This window comes from Diachasma alloeum, unplaced genomic scaffold (genome assembly GCF_001412515.2).
Source record: "Diachasma alloeum isolate Michigan unplaced genomic scaffold, Dall2.0 Dall_scaffold_00179, whole genome shotgun sequence".
Taxonomy (NCBI): Eukaryota; Metazoa; Arthropoda; class Insecta; order Hymenoptera; family Braconidae; genus Diachasma; species Diachasma alloeum.
The window spans coordinates 2,068,326-2,083,768 of record NW_021680345.1 but is presented as its reverse complement, the minus strand read 5'-3'; the positions used below and the strand labels follow the sequence as shown (position 1 = coordinate 2,083,768).

At 36.9% G+C, this 15,443-nt stretch overlaps 3 protein-coding genes across 6 annotated transcripts; 2 read left to right on the top strand and 1 right to left on the bottom strand.

The window, feature by feature from the left end:
• Nucleotides 1-485: 485 nt before the first annotated feature.
• Nucleotides 486-6,786, bottom strand: LOC107042414 (probable ATP-dependent RNA helicase DDX43). Of its 2 annotated transcripts, none has more exons than XM_015263453.1 (5): nucleotides 6,711-6,786; nucleotides 5,076-5,469; nucleotides 3,774-4,493; nucleotides 2,654-3,266; nucleotides 486-1,483 (listed from the first exon to the last, which is right to left on the bottom strand). In XM_015263453.1, the coding sequence occupies exons 2-5, from the start codon at nucleotides 5,466-5,468 to the stop codon at nucleotides 1,068-1,070; spliced, it is 2,142 nt and encodes a 713-aa protein (XP_015118939.1). In that variant the 5' UTR covers nucleotide 5,469; nucleotides 6,711-6,786; the 3' UTR covers nucleotides 486-1,067. The 2 variants fall into 2 exon arrangements, with proteins under 2 accessions (XP_015118939.1, XP_015118945.1); XM_015263459.1 differs by lacking the exon at nucleotides 6,711-6,786 and adding an exon at nucleotides 6,055-6,659.
• A 120-nt stretch (nucleotides 6,787-6,906) lies between these two features.
• Nucleotides 6,907-13,751, top strand: LOC107043013 (transmembrane GTPase Marf). 3 transcript variants are annotated; one of them, XM_015264319.2, is made up of 8 exons: nucleotides 6,907-7,054; nucleotides 7,287-7,368; nucleotides 8,225-9,033; nucleotides 9,679-9,786; nucleotides 9,890-9,910; nucleotides 10,194-10,347; nucleotides 11,209-12,322; nucleotides 13,041-13,751. In XM_015264319.2, the coding sequence occupies exons 3-8, from the start codon at nucleotides 8,332-8,334 to the stop codon at nucleotides 13,243-13,245; spliced, it is 2,304 nt and encodes a 767-aa protein (XP_015119805.1). In that variant the 5' UTR covers nucleotides 6,907-7,054; nucleotides 7,287-7,368; nucleotides 8,225-8,331; the 3' UTR covers nucleotides 13,246-13,751. The 3 variants fall into 3 exon arrangements, with proteins under 3 accessions (XP_015119805.1, XP_015119798.1, XP_015119812.1); XM_015264312.2 differs by lacking the exon at nucleotides 7,287-7,368; XM_015264326.2 differs by lacking the exons at nucleotides 7,287-7,368; nucleotides 9,890-9,910 and having other exon boundaries at nucleotides 6,908-7,054.
• Nucleotides 13,752-13,987: 236 nt separating this feature from the next.
• On the top strand, nucleotides 13,988-15,442 carry LOC107043053 (apoptogenic protein 1, mitochondrial). The gene is made up of 3 exons (XM_015264357.1): nucleotides 13,988-14,126; nucleotides 14,199-14,408; nucleotides 15,165-15,442. Exons 1-3 carry the CDS (start codon nucleotides 14,061-14,063, stop codon nucleotides 15,363-15,365), a joined length of 477 nt encoding a protein of 158 aa, XP_015119843.1. The 5' UTR covers nucleotides 13,988-14,060; the 3' UTR covers nucleotides 15,366-15,442.
• The last annotated feature ends 1 nt before the right edge of the window (nucleotide 15,443 follows it).

The window sequence follows — 15,443 nt, the reverse complement described above, 5'->3', positions numbered from 1 at the left end:
AAGATAATGACTTATCGGTCAAGCCTCGTTTCAATAAACTGAAGAATACTCAAGTGTCAAAGCTCTCGATCACTTTTAATCAACTTTGAACTTCAATTTGTCGCATTAATTCGCGGCAAAGACTTAGGAGCTAACCATGGTAATCGTTAAATAAAACAAATCATAAAGTATTCAGTCTCCTTGACTTGCGAAAACAAAACGTAAGAAAAAAAACATAATCCCGTGTATCACACGAGTTAAATAATCAAAAATTGACCTGGATAGTCGGTCCCATATTCAAAACTGAGGCTATTTACCTTTCACTAGTTAAAACGATAATTTACTCTTCACTCATAGAAAAGGTGGAACGATTTCAGTAGCGAAGCGGTAAACCGATTTAAGTTGATTCAAGTTAATTTAGACTATTGCTCAGTTTTTAATGAATATCTCGGAACCTAAGGGAGATAGCACATTTTTTGTAATAACCATTTTTGTAGCTCTCAATTCACTCTACAAAAAAGGTTATAATGAAAATTTCGCTATTTCTCTTACATTCGGAGATATTCCTCGAAAACTCAGCGAAAAGCTAAGTCGAGTTAGACCGGTTCACCACTTCGCTACTGATTTAGCTGCTGTTAACGAGGCTCCTTAGCTACTATAACGATTCGTTAATTATTAGCAAATCGTGGTAACAGTGGAAAAGCCTCGTTAACAGCAACTAAATCCTTCTATCAGCATTCAACTGAGGTTTTGCATGAAATTTACATACATTTGTTTATGAAAATTACTAGAGACCTATTTTTCCTTGTCATAAATAATGAAAAATTCGTGACAAGTTATCAACAATTTACTTTCAAAAACTGCTATAAATTTTTCATTATTATATTTCCAAAGAAAACGATACATATCTCATAATTTCAGTTCAACTTTTGTATTGATCACTGAATTCAATGGTAAATTTCATGCCAAAACCCAATTATCCATAAATAAATTATGAAAAAAGTTGAGACTATTCAATCAGCTGAATGATCAACTTATTTTTGTGTGAAGATAAAATATAATTTTGAACGTATAAAAAATGGCAGAGATTACCATTTATCTCGTCGACCCCCTCCTCTCCCACCCCCCCTGCCGCCACCACCTCGTCCACCCCCACCGCCACCCCCATAACGTCCACTGCCTCCTCCGTAGGACCTGGCCTCTCCTCTCTCCTCGTCCTTCCTCTTCTTCCAGGCTTCGTACCTGTCAGCCATGCCGTAGAGCTCCTCAGGTATCTCCTGACTGGCCTCCTCCAGGATGGCGATGAGCTCTCTGGCAAGTCCCCAGTCTCCCCTGGAGATCAAGCTTATGCTCTCCCCTGTCCTACCTGCACGTCCAGTCCTTCCGACCCTGTGGACGTATTCCTCAATGTCCCTGGGGAAGTCATAATTGAAGACGTGGGTGATGTCCTCGATGTCGATTCCACGAGATGCGACGTCGGTGGCGAGGAGAATCTTCACATCACCTATTTTAGGAGGAAAAAAGGGAGTTTAATGAATAGTGTTTTCATATTTGAGGGAAATAATTCAAGGACCATTATCGGATGGAAAATAGCACAAATTAGACATTTTTTGTCAAAATTTGATGAAATACACTGAGAAAAACAATTCTTTTTCCCAAATATTGATTTACTTGAGACGCATTTATTTTTTCGAAATCGTATTGCTCCTATTGTCATTCGCAGGCGAGCCTGATTAGGTTTCAATTATAACAATCATATTGCTCCAAGGATGACTTTGTTGCATTTGACCTCGGATGAACTCATCTTAAATTTCTTCGAATCTAAGGGAGATAGAGAAATTTTCATAGAAACCTTTTTTGTGGATCTTGATCCACTCTACAAAAAGTGTTATAACAAGAAATTTGCTATCTACCTTAGGTCCCGAGATATTTATTGAAAACTGACCCATTGCCAAAATCGACTTAAACCGTTTTATCGCTTCGCTACTGATATGATTGCATTTCTCGAGAATTAACTCTAGTTGGTTAAATTTTTTATGAATATAATTTTTAGGAACATAAAGAGATAATTTGTTTATCCATTGAAAGAAACTCAAAGTTTTTTTCGAATGCTTGTGATTTTGAACTAAAATCCTTAAAATAGTCTAAGCATAGCTTGAATTTTGAAGATTAAAATCTGAATTAAATTCTAAACGCCAGTAAATATGAATAGAAACATTCTGGTTGAGTTTTTACTCAATCGGCAGTCTAGTATTATTGACAAGAATTATTGTGGAAGGATAAAAATAACAGAGAGTCTTATGAGAAAATGAACTTTTAAAGGGTTAGGAAGAAGATTAAAATTTACAAAAAATTTAGAAAAATAGGAAAAAGTAACTAAAAATTAATACTCAACATAAAAACTATCGTCAGCATCAAAATTTGGAATAAATAATTTATGTTTCTGCATGCCCAAAATGGAGTGTTATATCACCTAGCACTCTAATCAAACAAGAGATTATTGTTTAAAAAAATAATTGAGGAAAGAATGTGATGGATCAATTTCTTACACTCATCAAAGTTAGAATTCATGGGTAAAAGTATCAACAATGAACAATTTTTTTCGAAGCTTTTTGAATTTATTTTTCTTCGTTGCTGTAAGCATTCAGCAAGGAATGAAATCGATTTGTCATACCTGATTTTATGTCATCAAGTGCCTGCTCTCGATCAATCTGGTCACGCCCCCCATGGATGCTCTGGGCCTGTACCCCAGAAAGAGCAAGTTCACTCGACAAATCGTCAACTCGAGTCTTCCTCATGAAGAAGACAATGACTTTGTCCTCCCTCTTCATGTTCTCAAAGAACTCCCGAAGGATCTCGGTCTTCTCGTCGTCGTTACAGATGATGATGGTCTGTTTGACAGTGTGGGTGGCAGCTAGGTCCAAGGATCCAACGCAGACTTGGATCGGATCACACATGTAGGATTGGGCGAGTCTGCGAACCCCCTGGGGCCAAGTGGCACTTGTCATCACGGTCTGACGATCTGGACGCACGTCCAGCAGGGTCTTGCGTATCTGGGGCTCGAATCCCATGTCCAACATTCGATCTGCCTCATCCAGAACGAGATACGTCACCTCCTTAACGTTCAGGGAGCCACAGGCCACGAGATCGTTCAGTCTTCCTGGGGTTGCTATCACGATTTGAACACCCTTATCGACTTTCGCCATCTGTTCCTGACGTGAGCCTCCACCGTACAGGCAAACTGCTTTGATACCCCTGTACTCGTACTTGCCGACCTCCTTGCTGATCTGAAATAATGTTTGTTTTAATGCCATTATGTCGAAATTAAAAGATGATTACGATAGATATATTGATTTTTATGATGATTGTTGAAAATTTCTAGTTTTTTATGAATTTTCCTGAACATGAGCTTTCTGAAGCTTTCTTCAAATGTGATAATTCAAATTCATTCAAGTACGTATAAATGAAATTTTCAAATTTTGAAATCTGATTGAAAAAAAATTAAATGAACAAGGAATTATACATGATAGAAGGAAATGATGTACAAAATACGCATTCGGAAGCATATTGCTAATAATAAATTAGCAATAATAATAAATTAATATAATCTACTATACTATACTCTACTCTTACTATATTCTAATATAGTTATTTTTGCTAATAATAAATTAGCAAAAATAACTATATTAGAATGATTAGAATGATTGTACACACATAATTGAAAGAACTTAATTTTGAACGATGACAAAGCTTCCACTCACAAGTAATAATAGCAGTTGAAAATGATCAAATACCTGTTGCGCCAGTTCTCGTGTTGGAGCCATGATGAGGACATTAGGTCCTGCCCTCTCGTTCCGAGGGACTGGTTGTCCATCGATGTGAATCATAGCTGGCAGTAAAAAGGCGAGAGTCTTTCCAGTTCCAGTCTGGGCAATCCCAATCATATCCCTGCCACTGAGAAGAATAGGCCAAGCCTGGCACTGGATAGGACTGGGGTCAGCAAACCCAGCCTTCTTGATCTCACCAAGAATCTCAGGATAATTATGGAATGCGTGATGAAACGATGTGATTGGATTCGGCACCTTGAACTCCTCCCCCTCCTCGAAGACTCTACGACACTCGATATTGTTCCTGGTGGCACGAATCTCAGCAATTTCCTCTTCAGTGAGATCTCGCACCTCTGGCAACTCCACGTAGAAGTCCTTCTTCATGGGTTTGAGGTCCTTCCAACGCTCCTTCTGGAATTTCTCGTGTTCCTCGTTGGCTTTTGTCCAATCAAAGTCTCCGAAGTCTAGGGGATCGCGCTCCGTGGTTGCAGGGGGAGCAGCTTGGGAAGACTGATCTGCTGGCTGACTGGAGAAGTTTTCATAGTTTGTGTTTCGAGAGGATGAATATGAGGATTGCGACTGCTGGTCACCAGTCAATTCTTCTATGAGAGCTTTCGCACGGTCCTGAGACTCCTTTGAACCTTTGATGTTCACTGCTGCATCCTCTCCTTGGGATGATTTGTCAATCTGTTTGGGAATAATGAGGGATGAGAGACAATTGTTGAAAATTTATTGGAAATTTTATTTTAGAATAATTTGAGACTGACTAACTCTAGTGACATTTTGAGAGATATTCCAACAAAATGGTGTTCGAATACAAATAGGAAGCTGAGGTCAGGGTTGCAAAAATATTACTAGTTTGTTTAAAATTAATTAATAAAATTTTCAACAGTGAATGTCCCGACATTGACCCAATTGGGGATGTAACATTTTATACGTAAATTTCATGTCACTGACCAAAGGCCAATTATTGACCATTTGTGGTCAGAAAAAAAGTGACGGATTTCAGTGTCACATAAATGACAAAAAAAAATCTTGACGGTCACTTTACATCTAGCTAGAACCAGTCAATTTTTCTCCCTCTAATTAGTTTAACATTCGCAACATTCATCATAATACCGTGTTCCTGCGACATTCGGCCCCCAGGAATCTCCAAATTTTAGTAAGGGATAGCTTCGAGAGGGTTCTTTAATTATTTCTTAAAAGAGAAGATTTACGAACAGATTTACGACATCTCCTTTTTATATAAGATAAGAATATTGAACTTACGCCTATTCTAGCTCCACTCTCCTCCTGCAGTTCCTTGATCTTGCATCCCCCACGTCCAATAATCTTCCCCACCATCTGCTGAGGCACGTAAATCACCATGGCTTCATCATTCCCATTGTTGTAGCTGCCATTTTCTCTACGAGAGTTCTGTCCATCTCTGCGATTGTAGCCATCATCCCTCCTATTATTGTAGCCATCATCCCTCCTCTTATTGTACCCACCTCCCCCACGATTGCTGAATCCATCATCCCCACGACGATTATTGTACCCATCGTCCCTCCTACCACTCCTCGCTGAATTCTTCCATTCGCGTGTTTCAAAACTACGTCCCTGATTATGTGAGGAGTCATTTCCGCTCACAGTAGCCGGACTGTCTTCCCATTCGTCGGCCATTCTGCAACAAAAATACCCCCGAAAAATTAAAAAAACAATCACTTAATTTTCCTCCAGCGAAACCATAGATAAATGTGGAGGTCCGCGTGAATAAGGCCCACTTTGCCAATTTGGAGTTATATACTCTGATAATATTGATAACATTCCGCACATTTTAAGCCAAAATGACTCACCCACAAAAAATAAACGAATATAGACCCAAACAAACAGATTACCTTATAAAATTCCTGAACCTTCACTGTTATGATTTTTTCAACGACCTGCTGGGATCATAGAGCAAGGGCTCTTGACGCGAGATTTTTCGCTAATATAATTATTAAACTTTTCTTCATTCAGGTAAGAAATTAAAAATTTGCATGGAAAAAATTAGCATGAAAGTCTCCGAGCATTTTCATGCAATTCTAAGAAATGCATCTCCTCGAAGTGCCGGTGAATCCTTCTTCTATCAGTCTTTCATCAACAAAATGCAAAACAATCTCAAATTAAACCACTCCAAACGATTTTGTGACGAATAAACTAGAATAGACCAATCCAACAAAATTTAACGACACAAAAAAACAAATGCAAATCTAAACAAACAGATTACCTAATAAAATTCCTGGACCTTTGTGGTTGATTGTTTCAACGACCTGATGGAACCACAGAGCAATGGCTACCTATGAGATATTTTTGGCTATTGTAGTTATCAGACTTTTTTCCTTCAGATTAGAAAATAATCCCCGAGGATTTCCATGCAATTCTAAGAATTACATCTTCTCAAAATGTCGGTGAATCCTCCTTCCATCAGTCTTTCATCAGCAAAATTCAAGAACGATCTCAATTTAAACCACTTCAAACAATTTTGTGACGAATAAACTAGAATAGACTAATCCAGAGGAATTTATCGACACAAAAAAAACGAATGCAAACCCAAACAAACAGATTATCTCATAAAATTCCTGGACCTTTGTTGTCGATTGTTTCAACGACCAATGGCTACCTATGAGAGATTTTTAGGTAGTATATAATTATTAAACTTTTTTTCTTTCAGGTTAGAACTTCATCCACGAGTATTTCCATGCAATTCTAAGAATTACTCCGCCTCAAAATGCCGGTGAGCCCTTCTTTGATCAGCAAAATGCAAGAACAATCTCAAATTAAACCACTTCAAACGATTTTGTGACGAATGAAATAGACTAGATACGTCCAGAGCAATTTATCGCCACAAAATAAACGAATATAGACTCAAATAAGGAGACTTACCTGATGCAATTCCTGGAGTTGTTATGATTTTTTTTAACGAGCTGATGGGACAAAGGATCAATGGCTACTGATGAAATTCGCGGGAATCCCCCTACCGATGGCCCTCACCTTTTTCACGGGCAAGTAGAGAGGGAAGTTCATAAAAAAAAAGACGGAGAAACGTCCAATGAGCAGCTTCGCTCGCGCAGGTTCGATTCTCTCATGCATTCTCATGATCCGAAGTTGACTGCAATTTCCTAGATTCCAACGAAATGTTTCAACCTCACGAGTCCATATGATTTTTATTCCAAAAAATGGAGTGAGTGGGATGAATCTACTTAATTGGAGCTCTGGAACGATCAAACGTGAGTGGTTATCATTTATTTTCGTTGTCACTTAATATTTTTTATGATTGAGTTGTAAATCATCTGAGGAATCAGCTGTAAGGTTATGACGGTGAATCATGTCTAATACGTCTATTCGTGGGACAAACTGCGCAAATTATGTATTACGTCACTTGAAAAATGAATTTTGATGTTGTTTTGTGAGTGGAGATGAGTTTGTCTGGATTTTGGGTAATTCTGGGTGATTTTTCAGTCATAGAATGGATGTAGACTTGGGTGGGAGGAGTGATAGCACTTGTACATCTCGAGGCTCTCCGAATCTACAGAATAAGCAGGTGTCGAGTACTTTAGAAATATTGATTATTGATATTGTTCCATTCTTTTGTTTAATGTAGTTTCATTAATTTGGGATTTATTCTTCTTTACAATAGAGAATTACCCCAAAAATTAATGATTTTAGAACAAAGTATCAAAAAGATGCCCTTCAATTTCACCCTGAAATTACTTGTTCACTCTCAAAATTACCGCAAAAATTTTATTTCGCCATTGCATTCCATATTTATATTCCACTTATTACGGCCCACAATGTCTCTTCCTATTTTCGTTCCAAAATCTCTCTCCATATTTATGGAGTCGCTCATTTTCCCAGATAATTGTATAATGATCAAACACTTTACGAGTCAAGTAACGAAACTCTTCTTTACAATAGAGAACTACCTCAACTATTAATGATTTTAGAACGAAGTATCGAAAAGATTCCCTCCAATTTCACCCTGAAATTATTAATTCACTTTCAAAATTACCGCAAATATTTTATTTCGATACTTCACTCCATATTTATATTCTACGCATTACGTTCCACAATCTTTCTTCGTATTATCGTTCCAAAATGTCTTCTCATATTTCTAGAATCACTCGTTTTCCGAGATAATTCGATAATAATCAAGCACTTTATTAGAGAAATAATAAACCTCTTCATTCCAATAAGAGAATTACCGCAAAAGGGAATGATTTTAGAACAAAATATGAAAAATTAAAATATGAGAAATTATTTGTTCACTCTCAAAATACCTGCAAATATTTTATTTCACCACTCCACTCCATCTTTATTTTCCACTCATTACCCTCCACCACTTGAGCAAAAAAATTTATCCGTTTTTACTACACATGCTTTATTATTATTTGTTTCAGTTGGTCCTGCATGCTGATCTGCACGGTATCAACACTGCCTGAACTCCCCTGCACAAAGCAACTCCAAACTCGTGTAATACCCTGAAAAAAAAATTTAGTTATCGTAAATGGCTGCCTACATCAATCGCACAATATCAATGATTGGGGGGGACGGCCAGCGACTCGGTAACGATGCTAGAATCGAGAATTCTCCCCTTCAGATATTCGTCAAGGCGAAGAAGAAGATCAATGACATCTTCGGGGAGATCGAGGACTACGTCCAAGACACCGTGGGGTTCATGGAAATCCTCAACAAGGATAAGAACAGTATCGTGAGCAAGGCGGAGACTGAGAGCATTCAGGGTTACGTGAAGAAGGTTCATGGAATCAGGGATGTCCTCAAGAGGGATCACATGAAGGTCGCATTCTTCGGGCGAACGAGCAATGGAAAGTCTACGGTCATCAACGCCATGTTGAGGGACAAGATATTGCCGAGTGGTATTGGTCACACTACCAACTGTTTTCTGCAAGTCGAGGGCTCGGAGAATGGAGAGTCCTATCTGATGACTGAGGGGACTAATGATAAGCAGCCTGTGCATTCTGTGGGGCAGCTTGGACATGCCTTGTGCAAGGAGAAACTTTGCGAGAGCCATCTTGTTAGGATCTTCTGGCCCAAGGAGAAGTGCCTGCTGCTCAGGGACGATGTTGTCTTCGTTGATTCACCTGGAGTCGATGTCACGCCTAATCTAGATGAGTGGATCGATAAACACTGTCTGGATGCTGATGTGTTCGTTCTAGTCGCCAATGCTGAGTCTACTTTGATGGTTACTGTGAGTGGATTTTGAATTTGAGGGATGATGTGTTTTTGAAACGTTATAGCTCTTTTTTTAAGAGTTGGATTTATTATCTTTGTATTTATCTTTCTCTTATATTTATTTTTTTGCACTTATCTTTTGTATTTATCTTTCGAAGGTCATCTTGATTGTTTTTGTATTTTTAATTATCTAAAATATTCTTTAATCGTCATTCAGTTTTACATAATGCGGGAATCCCCGGAAATTATGATTGTACAATAAAAAATCTGTTGAAAAATTACTAAATATTTTCAAAGAGCGTTTTTATTAATATTGGGAAATGAAGGCAGTAAGGAAGAAATTGAAAATGAATAATTTACCGTATCTAATGGTTGTCAGATTGTCTTTTCTCACAGTAATCAATGGCTTTATTCTCGAAAATCATTAAAAGTTTCATTTTTTAATGTGAAAAATGTTTTAAACTCATTCACAATCATTTTTAAAACGAGTCGTTCGATATTTCTGCTTAAAATTGATCATTCTTGAGAGAATTCCATACATAGAAGAGAATTGGATTGGGAAAATGGTTTCAAGTGAAAGATGTATTACTTTTAGTACTTTGAATTCCTTTCAATTGAATTTCCTCCAATTTATGTCTTCAATTTTTGTTGTTGTTTGCAGGAGAAGAACTTCTTTCACAAAGTTTCAACCAGATTATCAAAACCGAACATTTTTATTTTAAATAATCGATGGGATGCTTCTGCCTCTGAACCTGAATTTTTCGAAGAGGTGAGTTTAATCAGTATTATTTCCCATTACTTAAGAGGAATTGATAGGGGAAAAAAATGAAAATTAATAATGAGATTAATGTGTCTCGCATTATGGACACTAGCTGGCCAATGAGCAAAAAGAAGTAAGTTTTATAGTAAGAAATAAGAACGAGATAACTATCTGGTCTTTTGATGTGCTGAATTACTCGATCACTTATATACTACGTTAACAAGATAAAACTGGCACGCTCATATGACAAATCTAATGCATGAAAATGAAAGATCCTTGTGGATAATATGTTACTTGCTTACACTTCAATATAAATGGAAAATAATTGAATCAACAGTCGAAACTGGGCTTTTGATTCTAAAGAAACTTTTAGTTGTTTCAAGTGGAATTGAATTATGAATTTATCTGGTTTTTAGGTACGAGCACAGCATCAAGACAGAGCTGTTGATTTTCTAGCTAAGGAACTCAAAGTTTATTCACCCAAAGATGCGGAGGAACGTATTTTCTTCATTTCGGCGAAGGAAACTCTACAAGCACGAATGCAGGAGCAAAGGGGACAACCAGCACACAGTTAGTATCAAGTTAAAGCCCTGAGAATATATATTTTTTTTATCTTAAAAAATACCGAAAAAAGTCATAAATTGATCATGACTTTCGATAACGGAATTATTCGAAGATATTTTTCATGAGAAATTTGTCTTACAAAAAAATCTCTTGAACTTCTTCCCCGAGATCTCCGTTTCGAAGTTATCAAGACATATTTGTCGTAAAAAAATTTAAAAATTCAGAAAATCTTGGGATATATCTCCTTAAATTCCTTTTTCTTCAAATAAATACATTATTTGGGATTCCCATGAAATTTCGTAATTGTTGGACACGAAAAATTGATGAAGAATATGAGGAACTTTTCTGTTTACTTCTTTAAATAATGAAAAATAAGTAGTTTATAGGCAATTGCAAACGTTTTTATAACAATGTTATGCCAGAAGGGCCACGTACAAAGCATTATGCCGACATAATGCAAATCTTCTTTTAAAAAGGGATTTCATAATTTCATGATTTAGTAATGTCATCAACCTTAATAATGAAATTATCAAAAGACATTTTTTATCAGAAATTTTGTTGACTTCATAAAAAGTTTGTTGACATTTCTCCCTGTATTTTCCGGCTCAATAATATCAAGAGACATTTTTCATGTAGAATTTCATCAACTTTAGAAGATCTTTTTGAAAATTTTTATTGAACGGTTTGTGACGTCATAATCTTTAATTGGCAGTAGCTTCTTAGTTTTTCACGATTTTTCAAAATAAAAAAATACGCGTCTGATATTTTTTATCCAATGTATTTCATCATTCTCTCAATAAACGATTCTCATGCGACACCTCAATTCCTCCTCTTCCCCCAACTGAATAAAACCCCCTCATTTTCCAGATGGTGCCCTAGCCGAAGGATTCCAGAACCGTTACTTCGAGTTTCAAGATTTCGAGCGAAAATTCGAGGAGTGTATCTCAAAATCAGCAGTGAAGACAAAGTTCGAGCAGCACTCCCAACGAGGCAAGCACATTGCCAACGAAATACGTCAAACCCTGGACGACATTCTGACAAGAACCCAGAAAATGCGAGTGGAGCAGCTAGCAATAAAACAAGAGGTCCACGATAAATTGAACTTCACAGAGCAGCAGCTGATGCTGATAACCCATGAGATGAAGGACAAGATTCATCGAATGGTGGAGGACGTGGAGCAGAGAGTGTCCAAGGCCCTGAGCGAGGAAATTAGGCGTCTTGCAGTGCTCGTCGATGAATTCTCTGTTCCCTTCCACCCCGAGTCTCTAGTCCTGAATGTCTACAAGAGGGAACTCCACACTCATGTGGAGAACGGTCTTGGCTCGAACCTCAGGGCTAGATTGAGCACAGCATTGGCCCTGAATATGGAGTCCTCCCAGAGAGAAATGACAGAACGAATGTCTGATTTGTTACCAGATAACAAGAAGCAGCTGTCAGTGAGCATAATGCCCAGACGTGAGCCCTTTGAAATCCTCTACAGACTCAACTGCGATAACTTGTGTGCAGATTTTCACGAAGACCTTGAGTTCAGATTCTCCTGGGGTATCACTGCTCTCATCAACAGATTCGCAGGTAAACAGGGGCACAAACTGGCGATTGCCAATTATCCACAGGAAATACCACAGAGTCTGGTATCCCCCACTGACAGCATTGATTCAGTGAAATTCGTTACAAATCCAGTGAGTTTTCCACCGAGGAATGACGATTGGTCGCTTGCAACTAGAATCGCTGTTGCCTCAATCACTTCCCAGGGGACAATGGGGGGACTCATTGTCGCTGGGTTCATGCTGAAAACTGTGGGGTGGAGGCTCATTGCTATCACTGGAGCTGTCTATGGGGCTCTCTACTTCTATGAGAGGCTCACTTGGACTAATAAGGCTAAGGAGAGGGAGTTTAAGAGGCAGTACGTCAATCATGCTACCCAAAAACTCAGGCTGATTGTCGATCTCACCTCTGCTAATTGCAGTCATCAAGTTCAGCAGTAAGTTCAATGCATTTTTCTTCATTTTCCTTTCGAATGGAAGCATTGTAATCGTTCAAATTCAAGCTTTGGATTTTTCGTGTTATAGCGACCCATTATGATCCAATAAGTCCGAAAATACCATTTTTAGAAAGTGTCCGTAATTTAATTAACGTCGTAATTATTTCTCCAATATCTCCTGACCTTTCTTACATTAATTAATATCATCGAGATGAGAACAATCATTGAAAGAAAAGATCCTTCCGTTGAAAAAAAAATTGGTTCCACGGTTGGAAGAAAATTTTGATAATTATATATGCAAGAATCTGATCCCCAGAAGGATGTAAATGAATCGATTTGTTCTGGTACATTCGGTGATATAATAATCCAAAGTAAAAAAAAAGTTTATCAAAAAAAAGTTAAAAGAAGAAAGATTGTAAATAAATTTTTTCAAAAACATATTAATTATTCACAATGGAAAATCTCAGCTGGAAACATATCTTTACGTAACAAAACAGAAATCAAGTATCAATTTTAACTCCAATCACACATTATCGTTATTATTCAATAATTAATTCATAATTCATTACGCTCAATATAAAATACTGATTGAACTTCTGAAATTTTGGTAATTACATGTACAAGAACCTGAAAAGATGATGCTTCACTCTCCAAAATCTTGAATGGTCCATTTTACATTGTAAAACTTTTGAGAATTAATTCGTAAATATTTTTTTAGGGAACTTTCAAGCACATTTGCTCGTCTCTGCCACTTGGTGGACGAAGCCACATCGGAAATGGACACCGACCTCAAGACAATAGCATCAACCCTGAGAACCCTGGAGGAGGCGGCAACAAATGCCAAAGTATTGAGAAATAAGGCAAATTATTTGGCCAACGAGCTCGAGCTCTTCGATGCAGCTTACATAAGATCCCTCAATTGAATGACACGCAGTTTACATCGCTAGTACGTGAATTTTTAGATGTATACCGATTTTCTATGGATATCTACAATTTTTCTTGACAATAGGTGATTTTTTAGTTTAATGGAATGTTGAGCAACGGTAAATTCTAGTCCCGGCGTAGGAGGAGTGCCTTCCAGGGCTAATGATGAAAGAATTTATTCAAATTATTTTTCTTTCAATCTTTTTCTTTAGAATCAATTGCATAATCGACTCTACACATTGATTTTTTTTCTTTTTTCGATCGTCACACACGAATTAAATGTTTTCTTTTGACTATTAGACATCTGGGTAATTGAAAAATTCTAAGTCCTAATCGAGGATATATTTTCGAGATGTATATTGACGTTATCTGCCCCAGAGAGCGATTCTTACTTTTTTGTTTCAATTTCTACTTCTTATAGATAATATACATTTTTAGTTTAATAATGCGTTGTGTATATAAATAAATTACTGGATAATAAAATATGTACTGTTGTATGCATCAATTGTATCGATTTACGCTGGATCAACAAGAGATAACTTGAGAAATTTTCTCTGTTATGAAAAAATGTTATTTTAGCAGAAATCACTTTTAAACATGTAACGTGGGAGGTTTTCCAGTATTAATATTTTTGTCCGTTTGTGACGACTAATCCCGCCAGTCACGACTTTCCAGTTGTTTCCTCTGTGTATGTGACTGGGATGATACATCAAAATTTAGTAGAATTCAATACGTATAACCCCGTCCGAGACTCTGTCGGTAAAATCACCCGGTATTGTCACCTGCACCATATCATCCTCGTCTACCCAAAAAAATGACGAATTCATTGTGTTATCAACGGTTAAAGCACCTGAGACTTGCAGAACGTTTGTATTCACAGGTGAGACCATTAATCGAATCATTGGTAGTCATATTCATCGACTATTTATTCGATTTTTGGGATTTATCACAGGCACCTCCATCTAACCCCAAAAAGCAGGATGATAACTGGAAGACTATTGATATGGTTGGACCCCCAGACCCTGTCTCTAATCTAAGGCCCGTCGCCTTTGCAAAGCCTCAGACTGAAACTGAAGTTGAGAAAGAGTTTAGAGAGGCGAGAGAGGCCACTCAGGAGTGGAATAACAAATTCTGGAGTGAACACAATGCCCGGTTCATTGCTGTACGTTTAAAAAATCACTTTTTAATGCTTTGGTTGGACACGACAGGGGAAATTCAAAGAGGATTTCTTCTCAATCTCACATTCCATTTAGTTAGTTATTTATTTATTTATTATGTACTGTTATTAGTACATGGTATCATTCAGCAGGAAAGTACAATAGGGCAGATTGGGATAAAATGAACACTTGACTGTTTTTTTAAAATATTGATGAAATGTTGATGAAATTCAATCTTTTTTTTTCAATACAAAGAACAACTCTTTCCCTTTGTGATGAGCCTAAACTAAGCAATATTGATACATTTGTTTCTGAGTTATGAATAATTTTAAAAAAGTCTAGTGTCCACTTTACCCTACCCTCCCCTATATATTCTTTTAGTAGTGATATAATAATGCAAAGTAAAACAAAAGTTCATCTGAAAAAAGATAAAAGCAAATAGATTGCAGAGAAATTTTTCATAAAGATCTTAATTATTCACAATGGAAGATCTCAGCTGAAATTATTTCTTTGTGTAAAAAACGGAAATCAATTATTAATTCTAGTTCCAATCTCACATTATCGATATCATTCAATAATTAATTGATAATTAGTTGCACTCAACACGAAATATTGATTGAACTCTTGACATTTTGATAATTATGAATGCAAGAATCTGATCCCTGAAAAGATGTAAATGAATCAATTTGTTCTGTTACGTTCTCGTGATTTCCCTAGTGAATTCCATTCAATTTGTTCATTTTATTCGTTTTTTCTTGTAGGAACGCAAAGAATTCCAAAGCAAATTAAAAGCTGAAGGAAAAGAATCAGTGACTGCAGACGAGATGTCCGTCTTCTACAAGAAATTTCTAGATAGTAACTGGAAAAATCACGTCAATTACAATTACTCCTGGTACAAACAAAATATCAAGATTCTGTTTCTCGAAGTAAGAGTGAGATTATCGAAAATGAAGTTCAAGTGATTTTTTAATCAATTGCTACAAATGAATTATTTATTTCAAAGTATAATAAATGTTATTAAAGTGAGGTGAGTCTCTTAT

Coding starts and splice junctions, on each gene's coding strand:
- LOC107042414 (XM_015263453.1), bottom strand. CDS start 5,468: ATGGCCGACGAATGGGAAGACAGTCCGGCTACTGTGAGCGGAAATGAC. Junction 4,494..5,075: donor AGAGTGGAGCTAGAATAGGC/GTAAGTTCAATA, acceptor ATTCCCAAACAG/ATTGACAAATCATCCCAAGG. Junction 3,267..3,773: donor CACGAGAACTGGCGCAACAG/GTATTTGATCAT, acceptor ACATTATTTCAG/ATCAGCAAGGAGGTCGGCAA.
- LOC107043013 (XM_015264312.2), top strand. CDS start 8,332: ATGGCTGCCTACATCAATCGCACAATATCAATGATTGGGGGGGACGGC. Junction 9,034..9,678: donor AGTCTACTTTGATGGTTACT/GTGAGTGGATTT, acceptor TGTTGTTTGCAG/GAGAAGAACTTCTTTCACAA. Junction 10,348..11,208: donor AAGGGGACAACCAGCACACA/GTTAGTATCAAG, acceptor CTCATTTTCCAG/ATGGTGCCCTAGCCGAAGGA.
- LOC107043053 (XM_015264357.1), top strand. CDS start 14,061: ATGACGAATTCATTGTGTTATCAACGGTTAAAGCACCTGAGACTTGCA. Junction 14,127..14,198: donor CAGAACGTTTGTATTCACAG/GTGAGACCATTA, acceptor GATTTATCACAG/GCACCTCCATCTAACCCCAA. Junction 14,409..15,164: donor ACAATGCCCGGTTCATTGCT/GTACGTTTAAAA, acceptor TTTTTCTTGTAG/GAACGCAAAGAATTCCAAAG.